The 22105-nt window shown below is 52.1% G+C and overlaps 1 protein-coding gene across 1 annotated transcript; it reads left to right on the top strand.

Annotated features, from left to right (window-relative positions):
• Nucleotides 1-35: 35 nt before the first annotated feature.
• Nucleotides 36-21604, top strand: LOC125086677 (uncharacterized). The gene is made up of 6 exons (XM_047706022.1): nucleotides 36-86; nucleotides 10289-10535; nucleotides 12800-12920; nucleotides 17001-17144; nucleotides 20906-20992; nucleotides 21283-21604. Exons 1-6 carry the CDS (start codon nucleotides 36-38, stop codon nucleotides 21434-21436), a joined length of 804 nt encoding a protein of 267 aa, XP_047561978.1. The 3' UTR covers nucleotides 21437-21604.
• The last annotated feature ends 501 nt before the right edge of the window (nucleotides 21605-22105 follow it).

The following is a 22105-nucleotide window of genomic DNA, read 5'->3' as shown; positions in this document are numbered from 1 at the left end:
CCTCCCCCTTCCCTCCGCTGCTCCCCCGCGCCGCTATGCAAATCAGCTTCTCAGCTATTGGCTGCCTTGGTGGCCAGGAGCGCGAGGTGGGCGGAGCCTAGAGGGGGCTCGATAAGATGGGGAGGAGCGTGAAGGGTAAAGACGTGGGGCAGCGGGTAGTTTTATACCGAAAGACCCGGAATGGGGAGCGTGACAAAGTCGTGGAAGTCTTGGGAGACCATATTAGAGACTGGATGGGATTAAGGGAACAAGAAAAGGTTGGATCTGCAGAAGGATAGATGAGAGTGACATCAAAGTTAGGACTTTCTGATAGCGAAGTAGTGGAAGAATGTGGACCTTTCTGCCCCATTAACTGGATGTGTCTGCCCTGGAGACTCCAAATATACGCATCCCTTGACTGTGAAGGGATGTCCTCATAGCCCTCAAGCAGAGGACTCTGCTCCTCAAGCAGAGAAGGGACAATTTAACATCATGTGTCAAAGGCCAGACCTGACAATCCCTCCTTTGTGGATGCAAAGCAAGATTCCTCTCCGGGCTTGGTCTTTGGAATTCAGCAAAAAAGGGGCCTCAGTCCCCACACCTAAGGTCCCCAAACGTCTCCAAGACACGTTCCCCTCCTGGAGACCCTATCACAAATGGAGATAGATCAGGGGCTAGGGAGATGTTGCGGGAGGGAGGTTCTTACTCTCCAAGTTGTCCCTGTCCATTTGGCCTGAAGGTATCTCTTTGAGCTTTATCTCTTGGCCTGTCCAAAGAAAGGGAGGTAGATTGGGGGTTGAAGGAATCCTTCCTTGAGGGTGGGTGAAGAAACTTCTGGATCAAAGTCCCCCTCCTTCCAGGGGCTCCTCTGCTGTGGGTGATGAGATTGGTGGTGCTGGGGGGGGGGGGCTCAAGAGGGTTCTGCCTTTATGCCAGCCCTGGGGAAAAGAGGCTGAACCCTGGGTCTCCCCTCCTGCAGCCCCTGCATATAGCCATTCATCCAATCTCTGTCCTCCCAAGAGTGAGCTCACCATGGGAGCCCTGCTCAGGTTACTCTGTGCAGGAATAGAGATTTATTTGTCAGTGGCAGAAGTAGGACAAGGTCGGAAGTGAGGGTTTGTGGTTGTGGGGGCCTAGTCCCCTCCCCCTCCAGATCCACCCACATCAGCCGCAGACTGACTCTGAGTGCTAGCTTTCTTAAAAGATGCTTCGAAGGATCCTGGCCTCAGCCCTCAGACCAGTCTCCCCTAAGGCCCATCCATTAGCCAGCCTTCTGCCAGTGCCCTCTGAGTTGACGGCTGCTGTCTTCCCTCTGGCCCAGCCCAGGTTAGTCCAACATCCCTCCCTGGGCACTCAGACTTAGGGGTGCTTGGAGCACCCTGAGATAGGGTCAACAGGCCCTCCATCTAGCATAGGCTGGAGGAAACAGGGGCCTCCTCTGTGTTGGAGACCTCCTAAGGGGAGGTACCCGTATCCCCCCAAAGAGCAGAGATTCTGAGTTTCTTAGACTCTTATACCTATATAAACACAAATTAACTGTGTGGCCTTAGGTAGGTAGCTAAACCTTTCAGAGCCTTGATTTCTTCATCAGCAATGCAGAGGCTGTGCCTACCTCACTGTGAGGAGAATGACTGAGGAAGCTCCCCTTAGCCCAAGGAAGACAGCAGGGAAAGTTGTTTTCTTCTTTCCCTCCTTTCTTGAGAGATAGGTCCCTTCCCAGTGCTTTCCTTGGGGCAGAGAGAAGACACAGCTTCCTCCTCTCACTTTCCTGTTAATTCATGGGGGAACCAACTCCAAAGGAGATTCTGAGAGGGAAGAATTCCCAAGGGAAGCAGTGTTCCCGGTGACCCAGGAAAGCCAGGGAAGTTGGTGGGCCCTGGGACCCATCTGGTCTCCGCATCAGAAGCCCAAGGTGGGACCTACGCAGAGAAGGCAGGGGGCTGGATCCCATGACCTCTGGATGTCCTTCCTGGCCCGCAGCCTTCGTGTTTCAGAGCAGTCTTTCATTAACTAAGCCTGAGTCATTGCCTGAGTGCTGACAACTCCCACTGCAGTGACTGGGGACAGGGCACGAGTAGCCGGGCTAGCTTCTGAAGAAGGAATATTCTTCCATCTCAGAGTCAGAGGGCAGATATGAGGGGTGGGCAGAGCCAGGGGCAAGGTGAAGGTAAGTAGCAGTCACATCCTTCTGGGTGTGTGACAGAACTACCGGGTGCCTCTTAGTGGGACAGCCGAATGAGTGGAAGTGGGTGCTAGGCTCTTGGGAGCCTGGGGGCAGAAGGATGGACCAGATGACTCCATATCTGCACACAGCACCATGTCCAGCCCTTTTCTTCCTGTTCTGTGACATTGGGCAGAGACCTATCCATCTCTGGAAGGACTTCAGTTTCCTTCTTTTTAGATTGGCAGAATTGGAATAGATTAGGTTGACATAGGGAGTCAGGTCAGAATGGGGGCAATAATTGTATATCTCTTAGTGTTCTTTTGAGGATTAAATGAATTAACATACGTGAAGAGCTGGACAGAGTAAGGGCATAGTAAATAGTATTTACCTGTCTATCTACCTGTCCATTTATTTAGGGATACTTAACCTTGAACTTGCAGGCAAGCTCCAAGGGGTTCATGAATCCCTTGAAGCTGTATAAAATGTTGGATAAGCATTTTCTGTGGGACAGCCTAGAGCTTTCACCTTCTCCTCAGAGAATCTAAGACTCCCAAAAGATTAAGAACCAATGGCCTGAAGGATCCCCAGGACCCCTCCACTCTGAGTGGATGAGAGTCTCTGATGGGAGGGATTGCTTCTCCTTCCATAAGGACTGACCTATTTTCTCCCTTAACAACACCTTCAGCTCAAGTCCCTCCCTGCTGTGGCCTCTGTCCCCATGAGTTGCCAAGTGCCCCCACCCCCAAGCTGAAAACACGATTGGTTGGTCTTTTTCTCCAACTTTAGAATTGGAGCTTCTAGGGTAGGGAATCTGTCACCGTTGAGGTCAAGTCTAGTTCTCATCACCCAGCTGAGGAAAGGAAGAGGGCCCAGGCTCCGTGGGTCAGGGGACACAGGAAACACAGTGAGAGGGCTGGCCTTGCCCAGTCTCCCCTATCTCCCCCGCCAGCCCACCAGGGCCCCAGAGACAGATACTGCTCCAATGAGCTAAGGCCCATGGCAGGCATCAGTAATTATGATTTTATGGAAATATAGAAGGCTCTTACGCAAGTGCCTGACACACTTCCTGGCTGTGGCATCTGGGACAGCCAGGTCCCCAGGGGCTGGAGGAGAGCCCTTCCACCACCCTTGCTGTCACCAACCCCTGGAGCTCAGGACACTGGCATAGAGCCGCCCTCCCACTGCCTGTGGCACTGTCTCTAACACAATCTGGGGGAGCTGTTCCCTCTCCCTGTGCCCCAGGCTCCCTGGAGGGGAACGACATGGGCTCCAGTATATACAATCCCTACCTGCCCCCCACCAGGCAAACTGAGGCTGTCCAGACACCAGTTTACATGGGAGGGGGATAGTGACCTTGGGATTATGTGTCCTTTCCTCTATGAAGAAAACCTCTCCTTCCTGAAAGACATCTCCTTCTACTCTGTTTCTTTTCTCCTGTGGGCTGGGACCATAGGACTGACAGCAGTCATGGGGCCCGGAGTCACAGCCTGTCTGTACCCTCCCCAGGACCTGTGCCAGTATGCCCCCCCCCCCCCACCTCCCAAGCCTCTGATGGTGTCCTACCCACCCACAAAGCATCTGTTACCAAGGTAACAGCAATGTCATCACATTGGGGTGAGCAAGGAGGTGGAGCCCAGTGGACTGGTGGAGGGAGTGCTGCTTGTGGTTAGAATTTTGGAGAGATGAGCACTGAAGGCCCCCAACTCTGAAGGAGGATCTTTGGGTGGAGAGCGGCCTGGGCACAGACGGGGGCAGAAGTTTGCCGACAGCCCATGGAAAAGAGGGAGGATGAAGTCTGGAAGCAGCTGGATCCTGTCCTTATAGGTGAGGGTGACTCCGCCTTCCTACGCTGGAGGAGCGTCAGGGTGGCGATGCCCAGGCGAAGCTGAGGCAGGGACCACGGAGCCTGCCTTTAACCCCTCCCTCAGGGTCCAGCTCGTTTACTTGTCCTAGGGAGAGGCCTTGGGGCTGGGAGAGTCTAGACCCAGCCGAAGCGGTGTGGGGAAACCTGGGGCCATCCTGGGTCCACACCGCCCCCTGCTGACTGCACAGAAATCTGCACTGGGTGGCCTTCCGGGAGGGGCGTCTTTGAAGGTCTCAATTTGATACATCTAAACCATGAGGTCCTACTAGGAGCCCCGAGTGGCTCTGGGTATCAGAGACGTCTGAACTTTGCACTCAAGGCCTTCTTGTAAATCCTGACCCAGACAGCACAATAATGCAAAGGGTTTCTCTGAGCCGACTTGGGATACCGAGCGGTGGAGCCCATGTGGCAAGCTGATAGAGGCTATGGGTAGGCCGGAGGGCAGAGAGGCCAGAGTATTCCAAGCAGAGGGAACCGCTGGGCAAAGGCAGAGAGGTGTGGAACAGAAGGGCCGGTCGTGGATGCTGTCCGCACAAAGGGGAGGAGGAGGGGTGAGAAGGAAGAGCAGGTGGGGGCGGGGCTGACTGGCTCAGTCAGTGGAGCCGAACGCGGGACTCTTGATCTTCAAGATCAAGAGTTCAAGCCCCATGTTGGGTGTAGAGATTACTCAAAAATAAAAATCTTAAAAGTAAGTAGACGAAAGTGGACAGACGGCCCTGAATGCTGAGCCTGGAAGCTGCGTTTTCCTGTGAAAAGTGGCTTCTCCAGCAGGCTCCCTGGAGCCCAGCTGAGCAATCCAGCCGTGCCTTGGAGGCATGGGGTAGGGGGGGAGGGGAGAGCAGGCAAAGTGGTTCAGTCAGAACTTGAAAAGAATTTAGACACATGGCTCTATATTAAATGTTCTGCAAGCCTTGCATTTGACTCCAAGAATATCCATGCTGGTTTTCCTGCCAGAAAAACGGATTTTAAGAACTAACTTTCCTGTGCCAATGGTGCCCGGGAAGATGGACCATGGTTAGCCAGGGTTTTCCTCAGCCCAGTCTGAGAAGGGCACTGAGAGCAATGGAGGCTGTGGGGGGGGTTCTTCCCCTCTCCCCTGGGAGTGGTGCCATCATCCCTGTATCTTAGGGAGATTGCCCTGAATCCCAAAGGCAGCAAAATGGAAACAAGAGAGTTGGAGTAGTGAGCTTTCAGGGCCCTCTGGCTAAAGGTTTCACTACGTGTCCTGTGTCTTGGCCTGGGTGGAAGGCATGTGTGCCGGACAGTGTGCAGGACAGTGGGGTGGCTCACGTTCCAGCCCATTCCTGCTAGCTCAGAAACTTCAGCAACCTGCATCCCTCTGGTTTCCTAGTCCCTAAATGGGGATCATCTTACCTCAGGGGGGTGGTAGTGGTGGGTGGCAGGACTGGGCCCCCTCCCCCTAGATCACACAACCCTAAATCAGGGAAAGCTACTTCCCCTGTCTGCAATGCCTTTCCCTCCCTGCTGCGACCTCCCCGCCGCCTCCCAAGGGAGTTCCCAAGTCGGGTGGGACCCCTGCGTAGCCACACCTGCTGAGACCACAAACCCGGCTTTCTGCCCCTCCCACTCCATCATTAGCACAACCATTCCGACCCCGTTCTCCACCTGTTAAAACCACAGCAGCCCAGCTGCTGTCACTTGCATTACTCATCCTCGGGGCTCGCAGCCGGGAGTGGAATGGAAAGTATTTTGTCCCCAATTTGCATCTGGAGAGCCAGAGCTTGGAAAAGCCCCAGGTCACTGTCATCCCTGGAATCCAGGTTCCTGGGTGGGGTACTTCTTTGGGACTTGTTGAATGAATGAATGAATGAATGCTTGTATGCATAGACGAGAAACACTTCCCCCATCAGCCCTCTTTCTTTGGGGAAGGGGTAGGCATCATTCTCTAGCTCTCCAGGTTGGAATGTTGTCTGGAGATTAAATTTAAAATTCCATACATATTTATCAGGCGGAGTGGAGCATAGTACAGTGATTGAGAGAAGGGACTGTGACCCAAAGGGCCTGGGTTCAAATCCTAACTCTATCTCCTCTTAGCTGTGTGACCTTTTAAAGTTTTTAAATTTTTTAAATTTATATTTATTTATCTGACAGAGAGAGACACAGCAAGGGACAACACAAAGGGGGAATGGGAGATGGAGAAGCAGGCTCCAATGCGGGGCTCGATCCCAGGACCGTCAGCTGAAACAGACACTTAACGACTGTTAATGACTGAGCCACCCAGGTGCCCCTAGCTGTGTGACCTTGAGATAGCTATTTAACCTCTCTGAGTCTCAGTATTTCTGTCGGTATAATGAGGGGAAGGTGATAATAGAATAAAAGAAAAAAACCAGCCTCTACCTTAGAAGGTAGATTGGTTGAAAAGCACTCTGTAGTTGTAGTAAGGGCTACGATTTATTAAATATTAATATTTTTAATATATTAATAATATAATATTAATATTAAATTTAAAAAACTATTTAAAAAACAGACCCTCAGGGCTCCTAGGCGGTTGGTTAAGCTTCTGCCTTTGGCTCAGCTCATGATCTCAGAGTCCTGGGATCAAGCCCCACATTGGGCTCCCTAGTCAGCGGGGAGCCTGCTTCTCCCTCTGCCTGTCGCTCCCCCTGCTTGTGCTCTCTCTCTGTCAAATCAATCAATAAAAAAAATCTTTAAAATAAAAAAAAACAAATAAATAAACAGACCCTCTTCTAAATTTTATTTTTTATTTTTTTTAAAGATTTTATTTATTTGATAGAGAGAGACACAGTGAGAGAGGGAACACATGCAGGGGTAATGAGAGAGGGAGAAGCAGGCTTCCCGCAGAGCAGGGAGCCCGAAGTGGGGCTCCATGTGGGGCTCCATCCCAGGACCCCGGGATCATGACCCTAGCCAAAGGCAGACGCTTAACGACTGAGCCACCCAGGCGCCCCTTCACTTCTAAATTTCAATAGATAAACCCATATGATGTACTAGGCACTGGGGATACATAGAGAAAGAAACCGCTACATTTAGTAAGGGCTTAATTATTACCTCAATTCCTTTTTCCCCCTACTCCACGAAGTAGAAGCACTTATCAACCCCCTTTTATAGTTGCCACATGAAGCTCAGAAAGGTTTTTACTTGCCCAAAGTCACACAGCTGAACTTGAACTCGGAGTTTATCTCAAGACAGATATTCTTAACCCCAACGCTGGTTGGCCTCTTAACATTTTATTTATTTACTTGACAGAGAGAGCACAGGCAGGGGGAGCGTCAGGGAGACGGAGAAGTGAGCAGAGAGCCCTACGCAGCAGGATCCCAGGACCCTGAGATCATGATCTGAGCCAAAGGCAGACGCTTTACCCACTGAGCCACCCAGGAGCCCCTGGCGCGCCTCTTAGTCCCTACCCTCAAGGGGCTTCCACTCTCTGATGGGGAAACAGGCCCTGGACAAAGGGCACAAAGAAGAAACAGCATGTCAGACGACCACTGTGGAGGATTTGGTGAAGGGCAGAGATAGGACATGGAGAAGTAAGCACCGGCTGGCTGGGCTGCAGGGAAGCTAAGAAGCAGACAGTACGTTTGAAGTGTGAACAGAGCGTCCTTTTTTCGGAGGTGAGACCTTTTGGTGGTCCGAGAGGGACTGACTCTGTAGCAAAGGATTGGGGGCTTAGAGCCGTGCCCGCGCGCAAACTCTAGGGGGCGCTGTTTGGCGCGGAGCTGGGCACCCAGAAGTGGCGGAGACCTTGCTGGGAGGCGGGGCCGCCTTCTGGGGTGGGGTCGTGTGTGTTCGCAGGCAAGAAGACCCCGCGGGGACTGCCATGTTCCTTTTAAACATTATTTTGCGGGCTGCTCAGGACTCAGGACTTTTGACCACCAATGTGGAGGCAGTAGGGGGTGCCTGAGCCCAGTGGGGCTGGATTCCACCCGCCCGGATATCCTGCCCCGCGTCCCACACTCGTGTGAGGGAGGCAGGGAGGGAGAGAGGGAGAGAGAGAGTATGTGAGAGAGAGAGGGAGGGAGGCTCCTACCTTGTAGCCACTCCATAACATTTTGTTGAATGACTGGATGGATGGATGGGTGGATGTAGAGAGGAGGAACCCTTCTCTCAGCCCCTCTTTCTTCGAGGGAGGGGTAGACCTCACTCTCCGACTCTCCAGGTTGGACTGTTGCCTGGGGATAGAAAACAAAAGAGCACAAAACATTTTGGTGGGAGGAGAAGGACTCTGAATTGTTATTGCTCAGCAATTTTTACAGCTGAAAAGTTGCTTCCCGGCTTTAGGGAACCCACAGGATATTATTAGGATTGGGTTATCCATGGCATAGAAAATGTAAGAGCAATTGGGGTGAGGAAAAAAAATTCATTAAAAATTTTTTTTTCCATGGGGCGCCTTGGGTGGCTCAGTTGGTTAAGTGTCCGCCTTCAGCCCAGGTCTTGATCTCAGGGTCCTGGGATCAAACCCCATGTCTGGGCTCCCTGCTCACGGAGAAGTCAGCTTCTCCCTCTCCCTCTGCTCCCCCACTCACCCACTCATGCTCTCTCTCTCTCTCAAATAAATAAATCTTTAAAAAAAAAATTCTCCCCAAAAAAACTCTCCCTGAAACTTTTTGTGTGTGTGGAAGTTTCTGGGACAGTCATGTCTGTACTTCCCAGGACCACGCTCTGGTGGGGACACTGAGGATGTCCCCCAACAGGGGCCTCTGAGGATTAACACCCCCCCCCCCCCCCATGATCAGATGCAATTGCATAGAATTTCCTCCAGTCCTCACTACCACACCGAATGGGAGGGAGACCCGGGAGGGAGACCTCCTGATTTTACAGAGGAGGAAAGGGGGTTCAGGAAGGTGACACGCCTAAAGGGGCCCTGCCTTGAAGGGTCTCCCACCTCTCAGGGCCTGAGGCTCCGCTGAGACCAGAAGTTTCTTTAAGGCCTCTTTGGCTCAAGAATGGGCCTTTCAGACCCTGTGCTCTGTTGGCTCAAGGGGCACAGTGAGAGTGAGGTGGGGGTTGGGATTGGCCAGGCTCCATCTGCCTCAGTCCTGGCTTTTTTTCCTCAGAGAGAGAGCCAAAGAAAACCAGGAACAGGCCCAACACCATCTGGAGGGGGACAGAGCTCGGAGATTCTGAGATGGGTGGAAGGAGGGAGTAGCCAAGGGAGCTGGGGAGAGGCAGCCTCGGGGGGGAAGCGTGAGGATACAGAGGTCTTCAGAGGTGGTGGAGGCTGAGTGGTGGGGGATTGGGTTCTGGAAAAGGGGTCTCACCTACTCCCCTAACTGGTTCCTCATGGTGTCCTCCTGGAAGGAGGTGGGGGCCCATACCAGCCTCTAGCTTTTCTACCTCTGCCCCTAAAACAAGCCTCCACTCACCTGCTCATCTCCTCTGTCCACACACCACCCCCACACCCCGCTCCCCTTGGGCCAGGGCCGTGCCCTGTTGGGTCCCCTCTGACTCCCCTTCCCCTGGCCTTCCTGGAATCCCGTTCTGTCCAGCCTTGGAGGGTTTTGTGGAGGCCTCTGGCCTTGAATCCAACTTTGGGCAATGGGTGGGTTCTCAAAGTCTTGGGGAGCTTCTCATGGAGATCTGGGGGACTCAGGCTGCTTTAGTCCCTACTGGCAGGCATATTCCCATCCCCCTTTTTCTCCCGACTTCTATTTTGTCTGGCTTCATGGGAGGAGAAAGCACGTAGAGGACAAAGGGCCAGGGGCCTGGAGATGGAGGTGTCCTGCCTGATGTGTGTGTGTGGGGGGGTACTCTTTGGTTTTCTGTCTCCCTGAGCTAGGCCCCCCCAGAATCACAAAGCCTGGAAAACCAGGGTCACACGAGGTCAGGCCACATCTTTCAAGGCTGTGTCTGCTCTTTGGAAGGCACTCATCTGTTTATACAACCACAGTGGTAGGGGGTGGGGGGTGCTATCTGTGTACAAGGACAACAGGGGCTGAGTGTGGGAAAGTAGCCTCCAGGCAGACCTTATTTGTCCGTAAACACAGTCAGCCTGTGCCCCCAGGCAGAAAAAAACCAAAGCCACCAAGGACTGGGACTACTCTTCTCCGCCCTGGGAGGGGGCACTCCCAGGCACACCCCCTCCTCCCCACCCGGGGCACTCTCCCTCCTAGGCCACCCAGAGTGTTTCCACAGCGATCTGGGCTGTGTTCTGTAAAGTGTGGTCCCCTAGCCAGGCAGCCCCCTGGAAAAGGACAGGTGTCCTGCACCTGTTGGGGGAGGTTGAGGAGAAAGGGAAGGCACGCCCGCCCCCCCAACCCCTGCCAGCGCTTGGGCTTCCTGATAGGTCCCACGTTTTCTAGAGCCCTGGATGCCCAGCCAATAGAAGCTTCCTGGCCTTGCCCAACCCCTTTGTGGGTCTGCTTCTGTGCATAAAGGCTGGGCCCCAGCAGGACAGTCCGGTGAATCTGGCCCAACCCAATGCTGAGCTCTCTGTTACACAGCTGGCCCTGGCTTTCTTTCCAAGATGCTGTTTTGGCATAACCAGCCAGAGCACCTATGGCCCAGTCCCCGGAAACTGTACCCAGGGTCTCCGAGTGACTTGCTCAGGTAAGGGCCAGAACCCCTTTCCCCGGCCTCCAAGCATGGTCCTGGTCTGTGTGGCTCGGACCCGATAGGGCCATCAGGTTCAAGTGGAGGGGGATGGGCTTCCTGGCTCTGGTGCCTTTGCAGGTGGAGGAATCCACCTTCAGTGGATCCTGAACCATCTCAAAACACCCTGACCACCCACTCTCTCAGGGCACTTTTGTTCGGCATTTACTTGGTCTCAGACAAGCCCTGAGATAGCAAACAAGTAACTGACCACAGTTTTTGTTTTTATTTTTTAAGATTTTATTTATTTATTTGACAGAGATCACAAGTAGGCAGAGAGGTAGACAGAGAGAGGGGAAGCAGGCTCCCTGCTGAGCAGAGAGCCCGATGCGGGGCTCCATCCCGGGACCCTGAGATCGTGACCCGAGCCGAAGGCAGAGGCTTTAACCCACTGAGCCACCCAGGTGCCCCTGATGGCAGGTTTTCTTTTCTTTTCTTCTTTTTTTTTTTTTTTAAAGATTTTATTTATTTATTTGTCAGAGAGAGAGAGGGAGAGAGAGCAAGCACAGGCAGACAGAATGGCAGGCAGAGGCAGAGGGAGAAGCAGGCTCCCTGATGAGCAAGGAGCCCGATGTGGGACTCGATCCCAGGACGCTGGGATCATGACCCGAGTCGAAGGCAGCTGCTCAACCAACTGAGCCACCCAGGCGTCCCTGATGGCAGGTTTTTGTAGATGTTTGGTAGTATCTGGAATTTGCCCCTGGAGGATGGTCTCCCGGAGATGGTAGAGGTTGGAAGGGGGACTCTTTTGGGCCCCTGCTCCTGCTGGATGGAGTACCTGCTACAGAAGCCTTTGGCTCCCTGGAGGGTCTAGCAGAGTCAAAGCCCCACAGGGGCTGGAGTGGAAGCTACCAGTGCTCCCCTTCCCCCCCAACAGGGAGTCCCTGCCCTTGCCCTGCCTGAAGCAGGAAGGGCTACACAACATCCCCAGCTAGGAGCATCCCCGCCCTGCATTCCAGTACATTCTCTGTGCAGCCACCTCCCATGCCTGTCAAGCAGCAGGAAGAGACCCTCACCTACCTGAACCAGGGTACTCTGGGGCTGGGGATGGGAAGGGTGTAGTGGGGCAGCAGGCACTGGGGCCGGGGCCCAGTGCAAGATGGAGGTGGCAGGCTCCATCTCTGCCCCAGTGGGGCTCCCACATCTCCTTGACCTCTCCCAGGCCAGCCCTATGAGGTGCGGATGCTTGGTAACACCACACTGAGTGATGCTACTGCCTGGGCCTGGCTATTGAAGGTAGGTGCAACCCTCTCCCCACCTGTCAAGGGCTAGGCATGACTGACCCTCTGGACAGGAGGCGAATGTCATCCCTGCGATGTCACTGTCAAGTAGAACCCTCTTGAGAACCCCCTTTTATTTTTTATTTTATTTTTTGGAGACCCCCTTTTACCTCGACCTTCACAGCCACACAGTGGTAGGCAGGCATTATTGAGGAAAGAGGCCCAGAGAGGTTAAATATTTTCTCAAGGACACAAAGGAACAGATCTGGGATTTAGAAGTACATTTACATAGCATTATTCACATGCATGATTCCTTCTCTCCAAAAAAAATTATATATTTAGCTCCCATGCATTGCCAGAAACTATTCCATGAGCTAGGGATTCAACAGTAGAGACAGATGTGGTTCCCTTCCTCAGGGAGCTTGCATTCTACTGGGACAAACGTGTGATCAAACAAGTTATATGCAATAACAAATCAATTTACTGATTGTAAGTTGAAAAGGGCAGCAAGAAAAGAAACAAGTAGAGTGGCTAAGAGTGGGAAAGGATTAACTCCCCCATTTAATAGATAAGGAAACTGAGGCTCAGGGTGTCTAGGTCACTACCCCAGTGTCACAGCTAGTGAGTGGCAGGTGGGCATCTGGACACAGACCTTATGATCTAAGTGCTTATGACCCCTGAGGGTGGGAAGCAAGGTGGGGGCGAGGAAGGTGGGATGGTTGGCCGAACCCAGTTGTGGGAACTGGTTCCCAAAAGGCCAGGCACACTGACCTGTGAGCCGTGCCTTCCTGTGCCCCCGGAGTGTGTTGTGTGTGGTTTTCCTGTGATACACAGAGCAGCAGCAGCTGGATGGGTGCAGGTGGAGGTGGCCAGGAGACAGCACCCTGGACATTGGTGAATGGGGAGGGACCGGGGACCCTTCGGGTCCACTTTCTGGCTTGGACGGCCATGTGGATGGGGAGGGCTGAGTCTCGCTCCCTGCTTGCTGCCCTGTGCCTGCAGATGTGCCCCTGTCCCGATGCTGCTCTCACCACTCAACACGGTGGAGTTTCATTGGAACCTCCCAATGTAGTTTGGAGTTTCAAGTTGCAAGTTGGAGTTTCAAGAGGATCTCCCTCTTCCGGTGGGTGAGTCTGAAGCTGGGACTGGGTGGAGGCTGGAGGTCGTTTGGGAGTGGCAGCAGGCCCAGTGGGAAAGGAAGGGGAATTTGGGTGGGGGTAAGGGAACAGTAAGAATAAACCCAGTTACAGAAAGCACTTTGAAGATAAAATATGGCTAAATGTTTATTGAATCTCACCATAAGGAAGGACTTGTTTTTGTTTCTTCTTTATGTGTGTGTGTGTGTGTGTATGTGTGTTTAAGATTCCATTTATTTATTTGACAGAGAGCAAGTAGGCAGAGAAGTGGAAGCAGTCTCCCAACATGGGGCTTGATCCCAGGATCCTGAGATCAGGGCCTGAGCCAGAGGCAGAGGCTTAACCCACTAAGCCACCCAGGTGCCCCACAAAGAAGGACTTTTAAACCTGAAAGCAATGGAAGAAGCTAGAAAACTCAGGACGCAACTTAGCTTCATAAAAAGTAATGGTCTGCAATACATAGGCAAAATTCAAAGGAGGCATCAAATGGGAAAAATAGTTGTCATATGACATATGTTTATAGCCTCCATATATAAAAAGTTCTCATATATCAATAAGAAAAATAGATAAAAGCCCAATAGAAAAGTAGGCAAAGGATATAAGCAGATGATTTATGCAAGAAGGATACAAATTACATTTAAATGTAGACAGTTCAACCTCAACCTCAGAAAATGCTAATTAAATGCATATATATATATACACACACATATATATGGCAAAGACTTTAAAAAAGACTGTTATTGGTGAAGAAGTAGTCTGGGGAGGCAGACAGCCTCTCTTCTGGGTCTGCCTGCTGCTCCCTTGCGGTGTATTCAATAAACTTCTAGCTCCTTTAAAAAAAGAAGATGAAAGAAAGAAGTAGTTTGTGCACTCATTCTTTGGTAGAATGACACTTGGGCAAAATTTACTGATTTTATGTTCCTAGCATTCTACCCCGTTGTTTTATTTTTTTTAAAGACTTGTTTATTAATTTATTTGAGAGAGAGTGTGGTGGGGGGTGGCAGAAGGAAAGAGAGTGCCAGGCAGGTTTCATGTCCAGCACGGAGCCTAAAGCAGGACTTGATCTCAAGACCCTGAGATCCTGACCTGAGCCGAAACAAAAAATCAGATGCTTAACTGACTGAGCCACCCAGGTGCTTGCCCCTCAGTGTTTCCATTTCAAGAAATTGATCCTACAACAGTGTTCAATAAGTACACAAAGGTATCTTGACCAGTTCTCCATAGCAGCACTCTTCCTCATATTCAAAGATTTTAAGCAATCAAAGTGCCTGTTGGAAGAGGATTGACTTTTACATAAGTTTGAGTGCAGACATACACTGGAAATTATGTAGCCATTAAAGTGAGGTCTAGGGGCGCCTGGGTGGCTCAGTGGGTTAAAGCCTCTGCCTTCAGCTCAGGTCATGATCCCAGGGTCCTGGGATCAAGCCCCGCATCAGGCTTTCTGCTCAGCAGGAAGCCTGCTTCCTCCTCTCTCTCTGCCTGCCTCTCTGCCTACTTGTGATCTCTCTCTCTGTCAAATAAATAAATAAAATCTTAAAAAATATATTAAAAAAAATAAAAATAAAGTGAGGTCTAGGGGCGCTTGGGTGGCTCTGATGGTTAAGCGTCTGCCTTCAGCTCTGGCTGTGATCCCAGGGTCCTGGGATGGTGCCCTGTGGTGGTTCCCTGCTCAACGGGGGGAGTCTGTTTCTCCCTCTCCTGCTGCCCCTCCCCCCCAACTGGTGTTCTCTCTCGTTTGCTCTTTCTCTCTAATAAATAAATAAGTAAATAAATCTTTAAAGTAATGGCTAATGAAAAGAAAACTGTTTTCCTGTAAGTAAAGAGAAAGCAGAAGACAAACTTGTATTTAAAGTCTGAGATTTCCATTTGATTAAAAAAAAATGTGTGTGTGTACACAAGTTGTTTTTCCTTTTTCCTTTCTCTTGCCCAGAGAAAAGGGAGGAAGAAAGGATCCTTGAGTATTAAATGCTATGTCTGAGAGGTGGTGTGATGGGATGCCTGTATTCCTTACTCTGTGTCAGAGTCCTCCACATTTTCTAGGTTGAATAGGTTTCCTTTTATAATCCAACAATATTGTCAAAAATCCCCCGTGTGTCCCTCTTTTGAGTGCTCACCATGTGTAAGCACCTGGACTGGGAGGTCAGGTGGATGTGGCACAATTTCATCTCCCCTCCTTAGTAGGCAAACCTTGCCTGGATCATGTGATCTTTGTTTCCCCATCCTTTCAAGTTCTTCTCAGGATTGTGGGAGGGTTATAGTGGGGAGTGGGGGTAAACAGAGGGGAAACCCTGCTGGCCCTTGGAATCCCAGTACCAGGCAGAACACAGGCTGTAGGCTGTGTGGGTGCAGGCTGGGAAGGCTTCCTGGAATAGGCTCTTTGATTTAGCAAATAAAACACAGGACATTCAGTTAAATTTCTATTTTATTTTTATTTGTTTATTATTTTTTAAATGGATATTTTTCTTTTTTTTAATTTAATTTCTTTTCAGTGTAACAGAATTCATTGTTTATGCACCACACCCAGTGCTCCATGCAATACGTGCCCTCCATAATACCCACCACCAGGGTCCCCCAACCTCCCACCCTTTAAATGGATTTTTTAAAAAGATTTTATTTATTTATTTGTCTGAGAGAGAGAGAGAGAGAGAGAAAGAGAGAGAGAAAGACCACAAGCAGGGGGAGTGGCAGGCAGAGGGAGTGGCAGGCAGAGGGAGTGGGAGAAGCAGGCTCCTTCCTGGTTGAGCAACCAACCAGATGCCGAACTTGATCCCAGGACCCTCCCTGATCATGACCTGAGCCAAAGGCAGATGTTTAACCAACTGAGCCACCCACGCATCCCTAAATTTCCATTTTAGATAAGAACTTGTTAGTATAGGGGTGTCTGGGTGGCTCAGTGGGTTAAAGCCTCTGCCTTGGCTCAGGTCATGATTCCAGAGCCCCGCAACTGCGATGCTCAGCAGGGAGCCTGCTTCCTCCTCTTTCTCTGCCTGCCTCTCTGCCTACTTGTGATCTCAGTCTGTCAAGTAAATAAATAAAATCTTTAAAAAAAAAAAAGAACTTGTTAGTATAAGAATGTCCCATGGGGTGTGTGGGGGAGAATATCCCATGAAATATTTGAGATATATTTATACTAAATTATTTGTTGTTACCTGAAATTCAAATTTAATGGGGCATCCTGTATTTTAACTGGCAATTCTACCCTGGAATGGGACGTTTTGTCTTAGATAGGAGCAGGATTGCTTTCCAGGTAGAAGATTCTAGGGAGAAGTATATGCAAGTGTGTTGGGGGCCATGTTTAGACCGGGGAGGTGGGTCAGTGTGTTGGCTGATGAGAGAGAGAGAGATACAGAGAGAGAGAGTGCACGCAATCATCCAAAAAGGCCTTGACTTGACTCTTTTTTTTTTTTTTTTTTAAGATTTTATTTATTTATTTGACAGATCACAAGCAGGCAGAGAGGTAGGCAGAGAGAGGAGGAAGCAGGCTCTCTGCTGAGCAGAGAGCCCAATGCAGGGCTTGATCCCAGGATCCTGGGATCATGACCTGAGCCGAAGGCAGAGGCTTTAACCCCCTGAGCCACCCAGGCACCCCTTGACTTGACTCTAAGGGGCTCAAACCTGAGGGTGAGGAACTTTGATTCTAATCCCATAACCATGGGGAGCTACTGAAGGATTTTGAGCAAGGGAAAGAACCTAATAAAGTTATGCATTAAGAAATAAACTCCAGGGCGCCTGGGTGGCTCGGTGGGTTAAGCCGCTGCCTTCGGCTCAGGTCATGATCTCAGGGTCCTGGGATCGAGTCCCGCATCGGGTTCTCTGCTTGGCAGAGATCCTGCTCCCCCCCTCCCTCTGCCTGCCTCTCCATCTACTTGTGATCTCTCTCTGTCAAATAAATAAATAAAATCTTAAAAAAAAAAAAAAAAGAAAGAAATAAACTCCAGCTGGGGTGGAAGGTTGCTGTGGTGAAAGGCTGACGGGTGACAGGTAGGTACAGTTTGTAGGTGGACTTTCTTGAATGTGGGTGGGACCTAGAGTCACCCTGCTTTCTCTTTGCTTCTTCTTCACCTCAGATTCACTGCATCAGCACTGTGTTTGCTCCTTCCAAGATGGGTGGAAAGAAAGGTGTCCCCTTCCACCTCCAGATCCACAGCAACAAGGACCTTCCGCAGGCAGCGCACCTGCACTCTGCCGGCTGCCTCACCAAAGTGTTCAAGGTACAGGCAGGTCCCTGCCCCTCCCTCTCAGGACTGTCACCCTGCTTGGCGGCTGGGTGCACACCCTCAGCCTGCCGCCCCCTTCCCTACACAGAGCGGGATGGGGCTCGAGCTCCTGCTTGCAGCCCCTTCCATCCTGAGAAGGGGGCAGGTAAAGTGTGGGGCTCTGAACTCCCCTCCTCACTCTCCTGCAGCCCAAAGGAGCTGACCGCAAACTGTAAACAGACCGGGAGAGGCACAGTATCAGGCTGCCCCAGAGGGCCTGATGTTCACGAAGGTGTGGGGGTGGGATGGGGCGCCGGACGGAGGAGAGCAGCTTTGGAGGAAAGATCCTTATTGTACGTGTGGGTAAATTGAGGCCTGAGGGCCGTGGCTGCTCCACGATCGTCACAATCCCGAGTGATTGCACCTGCTTCCTGCAAGGACAAGCCGCACCGTCTGTTCCAGCCTCCCAGGCTGCCTCTCCTGCACCCGCCATCGCCCCGCCGCACTTGGGCCCCCTCTGCCTGGAGCACTTCCCTTCCTGCTGCCGCTTCTGGCTGGTGGCTCCTGGAAGCTTTCCCTGGCTCCCCCAGCCAGACCAGCAGGCTAGTTGACTCTTCCTCTGAATGGCGTTTTGTCCGAGACTCCTTAGGGCCTGGGGACCCTGGTCTGCCTCCCACCAGAAGGAGGGGAGGGAAGAGCCTCCGCTGGCCTCGGGATGTCTAGGCTGAACCTTGCGGCTTCCTTGCCCCACAGTGTTGACCATGCCCAGATCCCAGTGCAGGGCCCGACTAGCCTCTCAGCCCTCTTGCTCTGACCTGTCCGCACTCGGGCAAGCTCCTGTCCCCAGAGGGGTGAGGTGGAGTGAGCGTGAAGAGCCCCTCAGCCCCGGCATCCGGGGAGGGGCAGGGTTGAGGTTGCCGCCAAGGGCAAGAGGCTCAGCTCAGTGCCCTTTGGGTAATACGCGGGGGCGGGGGGGGGCGGGGCGACCCCAGCAAGCTCTGCCTCCCAGGGAAGGGTGGGTGGGGCTGGGGGCCGGCTGCACTCCCCACTCTCTGCTCCCTCACAGGCTCTGCTCCTCCCCACCGTTCGCCTTGGATACCTTGCGGGGCAGCCCCGCTGAGGTGCGTCTCCCCTTTCCAGTCCCCCCAACCTCTAACTCAAAGCCTTCTCGGCCCCCAACCTCTATCTCAAAGCCTTCTCGGGGCCTCAGTGCACTCTTCCAGAATGGAGTGGGCCTGCCCCCTGGTGGACAGAGCTTGTATGGCCACAGATGGCAAAACTGAGAGGACTGGGGTTCTTGGCCGGCAGGATGACGCTGCGGGCTCTCAGACGTGGGGCCGCCAAGGGCGGGAGGCTGTGTTTCTCCTGCCCCTTGTTCGCACTCTGTGGGCCCATGGTGATAATCTAGACTGCCCTCCTTATGCCTCAGGACCTGAACCCTGGGGCCCCTCCATCCTAGCCCCGCAGCAGTGGTTGCATCAGCACCTGTCCTCCAGCTACTGCCGGATGCTGACCAACTTCACTGGTGAGGCTGGGGTCTGGCAGGACACTACCTGTAGGAGACTGAGGGCAGGAAATGTGCCTGTGGCCTGGCTTGCTGTGTGTTCTTCAGCTAACTTCTGTTTAGGACTAAGAATTGCCAGACACTATGCCTGCTTGGCTCTCTTCTCCTGTCTCACCCCATGTAATTTATATACTACCCATGAGGATAGGGCTCAGAGAGGTTAAGTGACTTGCCCAAAGACACACAGCTAACAAGCAAGGGGCAGAACTGGGGTTTGAATCCGAGTTTGATCCCCATCTGTGGACATATTCGGGCAGTCTGGAGACTAATGTTGGATTGTGTCCCTTGCCATGCTTGATTGCAGGCCTCTTTCCGCAATATGGCCCTGACTCTGCAGGTACTGATCTGCTGAAGCTTACCCGCCAGGATCTCGTCCAGATCTGCGGGGCTGCGGATGGGATCTGCCCTCTCAATGCTCTTCAAGCCAATGCTCTTTCTGCTGGGCGCTTTCCCTCTGTAGTTGTGTTTACCAACTCAGCTAATGGTTGTGACTCGTGGCATAGTCAAGCTGTAAGGTAACTTAAAGACCATTTAGTCCCACACCCTCTTTTTACAGAGGAAGAAACTCAGCTCCCTGGACAGTGACCTACCTGCTTGAGATCAAGAACAAAGCTGGCAGGGATGAGCTAAAAAGTTAGGCTCCTGTGGCCTCCTTTTTCTGGACCCATCCCACCTGCATCACTCCATTTCTGAGGACAGAGATGGATTTTTCTCGTCTTCTCTTCTCCCAGGATCCACCATTCATAAAATGTCTAAGAAGTGAGTGGTGACCTCCCTCTCTGGAGACCTGGCAGGAGGTGGGATCCCTCCCAGGGAGGGGCTGTTAATTTAGGTGTGAAGTGTTGATACATAAACTTCCTGGCCCAGGCCCATTAGTCACCAGCTGACTGCATGTGGCTCAGCAGGCCTCTAGGCAAGAGAGCGAGGTTCCTAAGAACCCCAACTCAGGTGAGGTTCTGGTCTCTCTCTGCAGGTGAGATTCAGGTGTGGCTGCTCGGAACATCTTCTTGCCTGGGGAGAGGGTGATCCTCCATCATTCTTGGGACCTGAGATGCCTTACCTGGCATTCCTCTGTCTTCCGTGTCCAGATCAGTCCTCTCCTTCCAAGATGTCCCCTGAGATTATTCCTCCATGTTCCATTCCCCAAACCTATCGTTGTCATTATCGATATGCAGTATTCGAACATTATAATCCTACTATATTAGTTTCAGTCATTCATATGCAGGTGGCCCCTCTTTTTAAATTGGGGCTCCCCTCAGTCTGAGGCCTCCCCAAAGCTGAGAAATAGGTGAGGATTAAGTGGATTTATAAACCTCTTTCCTTTACTCCTTCCTGCCCCCGTCCTGCAGGAAGCTAATCACCTTGTCCTTTCCTTCCTGGTCTCTGGGGATCTCTCAGCTGCCCCCCCGCCCTCCACCCCCACCCCCGCCATTGATTCCTGCCCTGTGAGGTGTGCTGCTCACATCCCCAGGCTTTTATCAAGAGATCTCTCTAGGGGCGCCTGGGTGGCTCAGTGGGTTAAGCCTCTGCCTTCACCTCAGGTCATGATCTCAGGGTCCTGGGATTGAGCCTCGCATCGGGCTCCCTACTTAGCAGGGAGCCTGCTTCCCCACTTTCTCTCTCTGCCTGCCTCTCTGGCTACTTGTGATTTCTGTCTGTCAAATAAATAAATAAATAAATAAATAAATAAAATCTTAAAAAAGAGAGAGATCTCTCTAGATGAACTCAGCGCTGTGCAGCTGTCTGCGAAGCTGGCTGAGTTCTTGGCCCTCCCAGCTAATCAGATCTGCTGCCCCACCCTGGGGACGTCTTTGTTCTCCTCAGTGACCAGGTATGGGAGCCCTGGCTCTCTGCCAGGCCCCACAGGGGCCTTGATCACGGTCCCACCAGAAGCTGAGTGTCCTTCTCCCTGCCCTGGCTTTTTCTGTTTGGCTCGAAGAACAGAACTGTCCTAATGACCCCTTCTCCCTGGCAGGTGGTTCAGAATCTTGAGAATGAGTCATACTTTGTGGCTGTGGGGAACAAAGGTAGGGGTTTTAGAGGAGAAAGAAGTCTAGCAGGCCCTAGAAAGGGCAAGATTGTGTTTATTTTGTCTCCTAAATGGGACTAAAAGATGCTGTGAAGGTGTGTGTTCACTGGGGGTGGGGTGGGGCTTGTGCCCTTTTCCAGTTAGCTGGTAGATATCTGAATGCCCGTTTTGTTGGTGTCAAAGGGACAGATCCCTGTGGCTGCAAGGCTGTTTGCCGCTCAGAGAGAAAACGTCCCAGTTTCTAGGCCACGGAATAGAACAGAGAGGAAGGTAAGGCCCCCCGCCCCCCGTCTTCTGACCCCGCCCCCCATACTACAAGACAGAAGATGCTTGCTGGACATCACCTGGCACAGAGCACCTCTGACCGGCTGCCCTGGGGTTCTCGTTATTCGGAGATGCCTGCCCTCTATCCCTCCTACAGGACAGAGGGAGGCTTCCTCAAGTTGGGGGAGGAAGAACATCTGGGTGTGGGAGGCGCCCTGCCCGCTGCTTGGTTTGGGAGCAGCAGAGAAGCTGTGGTTGGCTAGTCTCACCCCAGCGGTGCCCTTCTCTGCTTTCAGTGCAGAACCCAGATGGCTACTTCCTGGTTCTTACCTAGGCCCAGGGGCACACCGCTGCAAGAGCCGGAGACGGACACCACCCTGGTTCTTGGGGGCCCCACATTCACCAGAAGCCTTGTTTAAATCCTCAGCAGCTTCATCGGGCTCAAGGTGAAGCGTCATGTCCAACCCCTAGAGAGGAGTGGAGCAGCCCTCAGGCCCATCTCTCTGCTGAGCTGGCCAAGGCCGTGAGGCACAGAACCTGCCCCTGTGGAGAAGGCGCCTTTGCCCCAAGCAGAGCCGCCCGAACACTGGGTGCAGGGGTTCAGGTTTAAAATTGTATTCACCCTTGGGGCGCCTGGGTGGCTCAGTGGGTTGGGGCCTCTGCCTTCGGCTCGGATCATGGTCCCAGGGTCCTGGGATCGAGCCCCACATCGGGCTCTCTGCTCGGCGGGGAGCCTGCTTCTTCCTCTCTCTCTCTCTGCCTGCCTCTCTGCCTACTTGTGATCTCTGTCAAATAAATAAATAAAATTAAAAAAAAATTGTATTCACCCTTTGCTTTTCTTAAAATTAAAAGTTAATTTAAAAAGGCATATAGGGGTGCCTGGGTGGCTCAGTGGGTTAAGCCGCTGCCTTCGGCTCAGGTCATGATCCCAGGTCCTGGGTTCGAGCCCCACATCGGGCTTTCTGCTCAGCAGGAAGCCTGCTTCCTCCTCTCGCTTTCTGCCTGCCTCTCTGCCTACTTGTGATTTCTCTCTGTCAAATAAATAAATAAAATCTTTAAAAAATAAATAAATAAAAAGGCATATATGTTTAATGTGTTGTTAATGCTTGCTCAGTTTTC

Source organism: Lutra lutra, chromosome 16 (genome assembly GCF_902655055.1).
Source record: "Lutra lutra chromosome 16, mLutLut1.2, whole genome shotgun sequence".
In the NCBI taxonomy this organism is placed as follows: Eukaryota; Metazoa; Chordata; class Mammalia; order Carnivora; family Mustelidae; genus Lutra; species Lutra lutra.
This window is presented reverse-complemented; position numbering and strand designations above follow the sequence as displayed.